The 11,059-nt window shown below is 42.8% G+C and overlaps 1 protein-coding gene across 1 annotated transcript; it reads left to right on the top strand.

Annotated features, from left to right (window-relative positions):
- The first annotated feature begins 1,531 nt into the window (after nt 1-1,531).
- Nucleotides 1,532-10,706, top strand: LOC124796072 (paternally-expressed gene 3 protein-like). The gene is made up of 2 exons (XM_047260158.1): nt 1,532-3,197; nt 10,642-10,706. Exons 1-2 carry the CDS (start codon nt 1,532-1,534, stop codon nt 10,704-10,706), a joined length of 1,731 nt encoding a protein of 576 aa, XP_047116114.1.
- The last annotated feature ends 353 nt before the right edge of the window (nt 10,707-11,059 follow it).

Raw genomic sequence — 11,059 nt, 5'->3', positions numbered from 1 at the left:
TCTGCAAGAGTTTCATATTAACATCCACAGGGCACCGGTTCAGAATAAAGATGGCAATAAAACGTATTGGGGGAGCGAGAATTTCTTAAAATTGCTTTACTAATAGTCTATCTGCCACCATTGAGATTGAAACCGAAAACAATCCAGACCTCCCTTGCAGTAGCAAAGACCTTTCACTACGCTAGCAGACAACTCAGGCGAACAGCCCTCTATTATTACCCCAGACATGAATAAGCTGGCAATTTCTCAAATAAAATGACAAAATGATATGCAGTTTCTGTTGCGTAGAGCTTTGTGGAATCAAAAACATGAATTTTCTACCTTATTGTCACCGCTCATGTAATTATCATTCGGGATGTTTTATCGAAATAACGAAATACTGTTATTAGCGAGTAAATTTAGTAGGATAATTCTGCACCACCCCAGGAAATAAACGGCTACATAGCTGCCAAACTTATTTTATAATGTTTCGAATTCCGCATTAGACTCGCCACAGCCAGAAAACGTTCATTAGCGGAAGTGTTTCTTAAGATAGCTAGCAATGGGAATGCTCGCACTTCTAAAACGTGGTGGCATTAATACTGGGATCTGAATTACCACGTGTATAGGCAAATGGATTTTATTTGCATTCCTGTAAACGTGATTTGGTTCGAAAGCTTAGGTACGATTAATATGCTGATGTATCGACTGCAACTAGAACATTTCGAATAATGAATAGGGGGAATTATTTATGTGGTTCTCATCTTCAGTAACGGTCGTAGCTACTTTTGTTGTTAGGATTTCGTCACCGGTAAAAATGGAACCCTACTAGTCTCACTTTCTTGACCGTCTATCTGTCTACCCCAACGGAGCAGGAGTTGACACCATACAGACAACGTGCTGTTACAAATCAGTTTCTTGAAGGACAGGTCCCAGCCAGACACCCTGACCCCGAACCACCACAGTGGTGTCAAGCGACAGCTCATTGCAGGACAGGGTGGAGGTCTGTTGTATTTTCTGATGAAAGTTGGTTCTGCCGCGGTGCCAATAATGGTGAGGAGGCGGCCAGCTGAGGGCCTGCGACCAACCTGTAGCTGTGGTCTGGGGTACACTCTGGTGGCTATCCCACGCACCGCGAGTGCAAAATGGTACGCCAGTCTGGTGATTCGACCTTTTGCGCTGCCATTCATGAACAGCGTTCCGTGGGGTGTTTTCCAAGATTATAAAGATCACATATCGCCATGTGTCGACATGTTGTCTTGCCTGCTCGTTCTCCACATCTGACTCCGATTGAGCACATATGGGACATCATCGGACGACGACTCCAGCTGTAAGCGTAGTGTCATATCGCTGGCTTGGTTGCGGAATATCTTTGCGAGCACCCGCGTCTGCAGAGTCGAGCGCGGGACACCGAACTGTTATGTTCTGGATAGCTGTGCATTGTTAGTATTCAAGTCGAAGTGTTGCTACAAGTGTTATTACTGTAAAGTGATGAAATATAGTAAAGTGATGAAATATAGTTGTTGTTGTGGTCTTCAGTCCTGAGACTGGTATGAAATACAGTGAAGAGACGACATACAGTGAAGAGACGACATACAGTGAAGAGACGACATACAGTGAAGAGACGACATACAGTAAAGAGACGACATACAGTAAAGAGACGACATACAGTGAAGAGACGACATACAGTAAAGAGACGACATACAGTAAAGAGACGACATACAGTAAAGAGACGACATACAGTAAAGAGACGACATACAGTAAAGAGACGACATACAGTAAAGAGACGACATACAGTAAAGAGACGACATACAGTAAAGAGACGACATACAGTAAAGAGACGACATACAGTAAAGAGACGACATACAGTAAAGAGACGACATACAGTAAAGAGACGACATACAGTAAAGAGACGACATACAGTAAAGAGACGACATACAGTAAAGAGACGACATACAGTAAAGAGACGACATACAGTAAAGAGACGACATACAGTAAAGAGACGACATACAGTAAAGAGACGACATACAGTAAAGAGACGACATACAGTAAAGAGACGACATACAGTAAAGAGACGACATACAGTAAAGAGACGACATACAGTAAAGAGACGACATACAGTAAAGAGACGACATACAGTAAAGAGACGACATACAGTAAAGAGACGACATACAGTAAAGAGACGACATACAGTAAAGAGACGACATACAGTAAAGAGACGACATACAGTAAAGAGACGACATACAGTAAAGAGACGACATACAGTAAAGAGACGACATACAGTAAAGAGACGACATACAGTAAAGAGACGACATACAGTAAAGAGACGACATACAGTAAAGAGACGACATACAGTAAAGAGACGACATACAGTAAAGAGACGACATACAGTAAAGAGACGACATACAGTAAAGAGACGACATACAGTAAAGAGACGACATACAGTAAAGAGACGACATACAGTAAAGAGACGACATACAGTAAAGAGACGACATACAGTAAAGAGACGACATACAGTAAAGAGACGACATACAGTAAAGAGACGACATACAGTAAAGAGACGACATACAGTAAAGAGACGACATACAGTAAAGAGACGACATACAGTAAAGAGACGACATACAGTAAAGAGACGACATACAGTAAAGAGACGACATACAGTAAAGAGACGACATACAGTAAAGAGACGACATACAGTAAAGAGACGACATACAGTAAAGAGACGACATACAGTAAAGAGACGACATACAGTAAAGAGACGACATACAGTAAAGAGACGACATACAGTAAAGAGACGACATACAGTAAAGAGACGACATACAGTAAAGAGACGACATACAGTAAAGAGACGACATACAGTAAAGAGACGACATACAGTAAAGAGACGACATACAGTAAAGAGACGACATACAGTAAAGAGACGACATACAGTAAAGAGACGACATACAGTAAAGAGACGACATACAGTAAAGAGACGACATACAGTAAAGAGACGACATACAGTAAAGAGACGACATACAGTAAAGAGACGACATACAGTAAAGAGACGACATACAGTAAAGAGACGACATACAGTAAAGAGACGACATACAGTAAAGAGACGACATACAGTAAAGAGACGACATACAGTAAAGAGACGACATACAGTAAAGAGACGACATACAGTAAAGAGACGACATACAGTAAAGAGACGACATACAGTAAAGAGACGACATACAGTAAAGAGACGACATACAGTAGAGAGACGACATACAGTAGAGAGACGACATACAGTAGAGAGACGACATACAGTAGAGAGACGACATACAGTAGAGAGACGACATACAGTAGAGAGACGACATACAGTAGAGAGACGACATACAGTAGAGAGACGACATACAGTAGAGAGACGACATACAGTAGAGAGACGACATACAGTAGAGAGACGACATACAGTAGAGAGACGACATACAGTAGAGAGACGACATACAGTAGAGAGACGACATACAGTAGAGAGACGACATACAGTAGAGAGACGACATACAGTAGAGAGACGACATACAGTAGAGAGACGACATACAGTAGAGAGACGACATACAGTAGAGAGACGACATACAGTAGAGAGACGACATACAGTAGAGAGACGACATACAGTAGAGAGACGACATACAGTAGAGAGACGACATACAGTAGAGAGACGACATACAGTAGAGAGACGACATACAGTAGAGAGACGACATACAGTAGAGAGACGACATACAGTAGAGAGACGACATACAGTAGAGTGACGACATACAGTAGAGTGACGACATACAGTAGAGTGACGACATACAGTAGAGTGACGACATACAGTAGAGTGACGACATACAGTAGAGTGACGACATACAGTAGAGTGACGACATACAGTAGAGTGACGACATACAGTAGAGTGACGACATACAGTAGAGTGACGACATACAGTAGAGTGACGACATACAGTAGAGTGACGACATACAGTAGAGTGACGACATACAGTAGAGTGACGACATACAGTAGAGTGACGACATACAGTAGAGTGACGACATACAGTAGAGTGACGACATACAGTAGAGTGACGACATACAGTAGAGTGACGACATACAGTAGAGTGACGACATACAGTAGAGTGACGACATACAGTAGAGTGACGACATACAGTAGAGTGACGACATACAGTAGAGTGACGACATACAGTAGAGTGACGACATACAGTAGAGTGACGACATACAGTAGAGTGACGACATACAGTAGAGTGACGACATACAGTAGAGTGACGACATACAGTAGAGTGACGACATACAGTAGAGTGACGACATACAGTAGAGTGACGACATACAGTAGAGTGACGACATACAGTAGAGTGACGACATACAGTAGAGTGACGACATACAGTAGAGTGACGACATACAGTAGAGTGACGACATACAGTAGAGTGACGACATACAGTAGAGTGACGACATACAGTAGAGTGACGACATACAGTAGAGTGACGACATACAGTAGAGTGACGACATACAGTAGAGTGACGACATACAGTAGAGTGACGACATACAGTAGAGTGACGACATACAGTAGAGTGACGACATACAGTAGAGTGACGACATACAGTAGAGTGACGACATACAGTAGAGTGACGACATACAGTAGAGTGACGACATACAGTAGAGTGACGACATACAGTAGAGTGACGACATACAGTAGAGTGACGACATACAGTAGAGTGACGACATACAGTAGAGTGACGACATACAGTAGAGTGACGACATACAGTAGAGTGACGACATACAGTAGAGTGACGACATACAGTAGAGTGACGACATACAGTAGAGTGACGACATACAGTAGAGTGACGACATACAGTAGAGTGACGACATACAGTAGAGTGACGACATACAGTAGAGTGACGACATACAGTAGAGTGACGACATACAGTAGAGTGACGACATACAGTAGAGTGACGACATACAGTAGAGTGACGACATACAGTAGAGTGACGACATACAGTAGAGTGACGACATACAGTAGAGTGACGACATACAGTAGAGTGACGACATACAGTAGAGTGACGACATACAGTAGAGTGACGACATACAGTAGAGTGACGACATACAGTAGAGTGACGACATACAGTAGAGTGACGACATACAGTAGAGTGACGACATACAGTAGAGTGACGACATACAGTAGAGTGACGACATACAGTAGAGTGACGACATACAGTAGAGTGACGACATACAGTAGAGTGACGACATACAGTAGAGTGACGACATACAGTAGAGTGACGACATACAGTAGAGTGACGACATACAGTAGAGTGACGACATACAGTAGAGTGACGACATACAGTAGAGTGACGACATACAGTAGAGTGACGACATACAGTAGAGTGACGACATACAGTAGAGTGACGACATACAGTAGAGTGACGACATACAGTAGAGTGACGACATACAGTAGAGTGACGACATACAGTAGAGTGACGACATACAGTAGAGTGACGACATACAGTAGAGTGACGACATACAGTAGAGTGACGACATACAGTAGAGTGACGACATACAGTAGAGTGACGACATACAGTAGAGTGACGACATACAGTAGAGTGACGACATACAGTAGAGTGACGACATACAGTAGAGTGACGACATACAGTAGAGTGACGACATACAGTAGAGTGACGACATACAGTAGAGTGACGACATACAGTAGAGTGACGACATACAGTAGAGTGACGACATACAGTAGAGTGACGACATACAGTAGAGTGACGACATACAGTAGAGTGACGACATACAGTAAAGTGACGACATACAGTAAAGTGACGACATACAGTAAAGTGACGACATACAGTAGAGTGACGACATACAGTAGAGTGACGACATACAGTAAAGTGACGACATACAGTAAAGTGACGACATACAGTAAAGTGACGACATACAGTAAAGTGACGACATACAGTAAAGTGACGAAATACAGTAAAGTGATGAAATACAGTAAAGTGATGATATGGAAATGGTTCAGAGGAACGTGCGTCAAGAAGTAATTAAAAAATGAGCGAGCCAATAACGTATTTATGTATCCTCTCGTTGCGTGCTGCACAGCATCGATCATCCGCGCCGGTGTTCGGTCTCCCGGAATGAAATAATGTGAATCAGTAAAAATTAGTTACCATGAAAGAGCGCAGTCAAGTGCCAGTGTCCTGTAGCGAGTGTGAGGACGTGCGTTAGGTCATCGCGTTCCGCATTTATCAACAATCAGCCGCGCCGCGACAGTTACGCGCACGCTCGTACAAGTGAGAACTAAGAAACTGAAAAATTAACTTTACGGACAGTGTTATATGATTACTAGTGTCAAGGAGGACTATTACCAGATATCTGTATGCGTGACGAGCGTAAGAACTTTCGTTCGATCATTCGGCTTCCGCATCATCAAGAATCACCTGCGTCGTGTCGGTTACGCGTACGCTCGTCTTGAGTGATATTGTGGACAGATAATCATCAAGATTGTTAATTGGGATAAACATTTACGACTTAGAATGTGAACAGTGCAACTTGTGATTCCTTATCGTCTCAGAATATACATGTTCAGACGTAGGACAGTGTTGTGCTTGACGTTGAGTGGCTCCCCTAAACCCGCTTGCATATTTCGATAGATAATTTCAGGCAAGCCAGCAGCAGTGAGGAGCAGAACAGTACAACCGCCGCGGGATTATGAAGTACGTGTTGTGGACAGGGCGCACGGTCAAGCAATGGTCCAAGAACGATAACCAGTATAAGGTACCACCGCCCCCCCCCCCCCCCATTTGTACTCCCGGGCGTGTTACACAGCGTTATCCAAAAACAGCATTACTGTCAATACAAACCAAGTGCAACAGAGCATATAACTACTCCTACAACCTGACATTCGGCACCTGTACGGCACTTACTTGTGTTCAACATACTGTAGATTACATCGGTTATTAATGTACCAGCATTTCTCTTTTGGGATGGTCTACTTCGGGCTTGCATTGACCTGTGACTTTGAATTGTTAATCACGGAAATATGTTACCCAAAATAATATATTAGCAAAATTTAGTTACTCTGAGTTAATTAGTTTTGGGTGTCGTGACTTTTTTTCGTCGCTGTATTTATACTGGCTGGTATTGCTGGCTTAAAACTTGCAGTTCAACCTTCAAACGATCCTGAGCGTACCATAAATTCCACTAAAGAGTAATGAACATTACGATACTAAATCCAGTTTGAATAACAGTAAATTTTTGTATATACAGATTCACACTAATGCCTTTATGATGACCAATTGCATCATAAAATAATACACTAATTGGTAACGCATCACGACAGAAAATAAAGTCATGCGAAACATCAAATGAGGGAACGGCTTAATTGCAGATGTTATAACAAATCAGCAAAAACGTGAACGATGTTACACTAACGGCTATTTAAGTCCTTACTGTAACTGCTGCATTCGTTGTTACAACACAAATGGTTCAGTAGACCGACTCGAAAAGCGTGTACTGCCTTGGGAGGAAGCCACCAACGTTGTACTGTCGCATTATCAGCGCATCGAAGTCGGCAGCGTCGCGCCATCATGGCCGGTGTTGCACATCGGCCATATAGATGCTCTCCAGTAGAAATCTCGCGCGTACCTGACTGCCATGGGCAAGGCGTAGACAACAACTGCACCGCTGAGCAGCACGGACGCCACAAATTAAACCACGCCTTGCGCATCACTGCACAGTAACATAGCTTCGTCCATTTTGTCAAAGGATAAATCCATCTCGAGTCCCATTTGTTTCAATGTGACATCTAAAGATAAAATCCATGCGACAGTTATTTCTCTGTTTGAGTTCATACCTCGATAACAGTCTACAATACTGAAGGGTTGTAACGGAACTGAAATGATGGTGGGCTGACAGTAATTTGGAGCCCGCGCGTCGGAAACGGGCGCGCTGGTGTGAGACTGCCAGGGAGTGCACCCTGATGCCATCTATCGGCGAAACTGGGAATTAGCGCTGTCTCAGACAATGCGCTAAGCTATCGGAGTCAAATGTATTCTTTTTCTTGGTAATTATAAGCTATTACTGTATGATTTAATGTTATAAAGCGCTAGTAGTAAATTATTATGACTGGTATGAACTCCAGGGTAATAAACATAAATATTCTTAAATATTAAATGATTTCGGTGAAAAGGTGGTAGGGGAACGCCCCCACTCTTGGTGATGCGAGCGTAGCTAGAGGTAGCTGGAGACACAGGGACTGAACAAGGGAATGGCCTGGAGAGTGTTGACGTGACAGGACGTGCGTAACTGTGCTCACGCAAAAGTGATTGTGCAACAGCGAAGAGGCGAATATCGTCGCCGTTTGTGGAGTAGAACGCGACGAATGGTTGTCGAAGCCGTCTCTATGCCACTGGGGCTGATTGTAAGAGTTCCTGCGCCCAGATTTTATGGCGGACGTGCAGTAGCTTATACGAGTGCTACAGCTCGTAGTTCCAGCCGCCATTAAGGGCATGAGGCGTGAAGAGCTGCGTTAGCCACATGCATCCCACCACCAGCACCGACACATCTACCCAAGGCAAGACTGCTTGAAATTGTTAAGTCGAACTTTGTATACATGTAAAAGGAGAATACCAGTTTTCTTTTGTGCAAGTGCAGAGGACAGAATATAGTAATGAGTAAAATTACGACGCATGTTGTTCATTGTAAAGTATAGTAACCTGAAACATAGTGTAGTGAAATCAGACTGAGGCCACCATCGCCTCTTTCATTTACAATTTCTTTGGTTGTAGAATACTTTAGCGTTTAAGAATGTAGAAAAGAGCAATGGTCACACCAGAATGAGTCGCCTATTTATAGTTACTTAAATTTTTCTGAGTAACCTTTCAAGGAAAGTCACTTAACTAATTCTATAGCAATTGTCCAAAGAGTAATATCCCAAAATCATTAAATAAGTTGAAGGGTAGAAGTTTGTTAAATTAAGTTGCTTAAATTGTCTTGGTGGTAATTATCAAGCCAACTCACAGAAATTGAGAGAGTATTTGCTTTGTAGAATCACCTAGAATGATCAGAAATAGTAATATTCAGAATTAAGTTTAAAATTCAACTCAAGCCGTTTCACTCTGAAACGAGCCAAAAAATTGATTTATTCTTTTGCTCCTTCAGAGCTGGCGACCGTAGTTATAAGTATTTTCAGGAGGATTCGACGGTAAGTCTGCTGCTCTCGTCGTGCTGATAGGATTATCTACTGCTGCTAGCAGTGGTGATTGGATACATAAGCTCACTACCAAGTTAAGTGGGTCAGGTAGGCAGTGTTACCGTGTGAACTGTAGGGCACTGTAGGCCGTGGATCGAACCCGTTCAATCATCACAGCTCTTTGAGAAATAGTCCGGTTAGGAGTGTACTAATCCAATAGGTAAATACTGGCGAGTAACGGTCAAAAATGTATACGCAAGTGAATTTAGCAAGGTCCATGTAGCACCTAGTTAATGTGGTGTAATGGCGAGGGTAGGAGTGGAGTAAAAGTGAGCTGAGCTTGTGGCAGCTGTGCTGCCTTCAAAGATTAATAACGCCAGAATTCACTACTAACTCTTACCATTAGGGCTGAGCTATTTACGGTTAAAATACGTAGCAGTAAGCGCAAAGGCGTGATAGCTACAAGTCCGTATTGGCTTTATACATACGGAAGTAGGAAGCGGGTCATTCTGTCAGTGGAGGGGTTAAAACAACGGAGTCACTTGAGAACATACCCCATTTACTGATGGAAAGATTCGGCGGTTCGGTCGCAGGGTTTCGGACTGGTACGCGTCAATTTACTAACGACTCGTTCCTATCTGCGAGAGACTCGCGGCAGTTTTCAAGTTTGCATCTGGTGACTCCCGAAGATGGAGACGAAAGTTTATGAAATAGTTTTACATATCGAATGTGGAGGTTTTAAAAGACTGATAATATGCTTTTGGAACATGGGAGCATTTTGTGTAGATAGGAAAATGCTTTCCGCCCAGCACGGTTGTAGCGATTATACCAACAACAACGCCTTTTCTTATGTTGCTAAAAGTGAAGCAATAACGATTTCGAGGAAAGTGTTATTTATGTAGGTTTTAATAATGGTCGTGTAATCTGTTTCTTCCAAACAAATAAACAAGAATAGCATTCCAAAGTAGAAGTCTATACTTTAAGCAGTTTATCAACAATAGAAACCAATTACTCAAGCTTGATGAAGTTCAGGCGGTGTCTAACCCATACGAAATACTAAAATAATGTATTGCCTGTAGGTGTATAATACCATGTATCACTTTTATTTTGTAATAGGAATATCTCGTACTAATGGATTTTGTTTTTTTGCTTTGAGATTCTAGCAGTGGGCGACACCAATTTGTATAACCAGTGCTGACGTACATTGTAACCAAGGAAGTCTCGTGGAAATTGTGTATACAAAATATGCGAATTTGTGACATCAGGTGTTTGAAGATCAAGCTAAAATATGAAACTGCGCTCACTGGACTACTAAAGATCAATTCAATGCGAAGATTACGCCTGAGTAGGGTTGTAATGTAGGAGTGCTGATGTATGTACTGACGAAAGATAAGAGTGTGAACGGTGAGCCATGGAGCGCGTTTTATCGATCACACATGTGGCGAATAAGTGATCTTTGCTTTTTCTTGATAGGTAGCATCTTTGGTGGTTACAGCAGGGAGCAGAAGGAAGATGCATGGTTAAAGAGGAGAGCTTGAGTGGGTAGAGCTCTCTGGCGATAGTCGTCAGTAACAAAAGGTAGCGCTTTGGTTTGCGAGGAATATGAGCGCCATGTTCTCAGCCATGTTTCCAGGCTTGGCTTAGAGAGGAGAGGATAGTGCAGGGCGTAGTGCAGTTGATTGTCAGCAGTAAGCAACAGGGCTCAGTCTCCCGTCAAAAGGTGTGAATTATTCAGGAGGGTTCGCTAGCCAGGGACAGATTTACTACCAAGGGGTGTGCCTTGGGAAAGCTATTAAGAGAACAGCACGGCAAATGGGTTGTATATTCAACTTGCACTCATTCCCATTGTGGTTCCCACTGTGGTATTTAACTAGCTTATTTCCAGCGGACT

This window comes from Schistocerca piceifrons, chromosome 4, assembly GCF_021461385.2.
Source record: "Schistocerca piceifrons isolate TAMUIC-IGC-003096 chromosome 4, iqSchPice1.1, whole genome shotgun sequence".
Lineage (NCBI taxonomy): Eukaryota > Metazoa > Arthropoda > Insecta > Orthoptera > Acrididae > Schistocerca > Schistocerca piceifrons.
Note: the sequence above shows the minus strand (reverse complement) of the source record. Positions and strands in the feature narration are given on the sequence as shown.

What these genes read in the sequence shown, in the direction of transcription:
- LOC124796072 (XM_047260158.1), top strand. Translation starts at nt 1,532, where the DNA reads ATGAAATACAGTGAAGAGACGACATACAGTGAAGAGACGACATACAGT. An exon ending in CAGTAAAGAGACGACATACA is followed by an intron (nt 3,198 to 10,641) that starts GTAAAGAGACGA and finishes TTTTCTTGATAG; the next exon opens with GTAGCATCTTTGGTGGTTAC.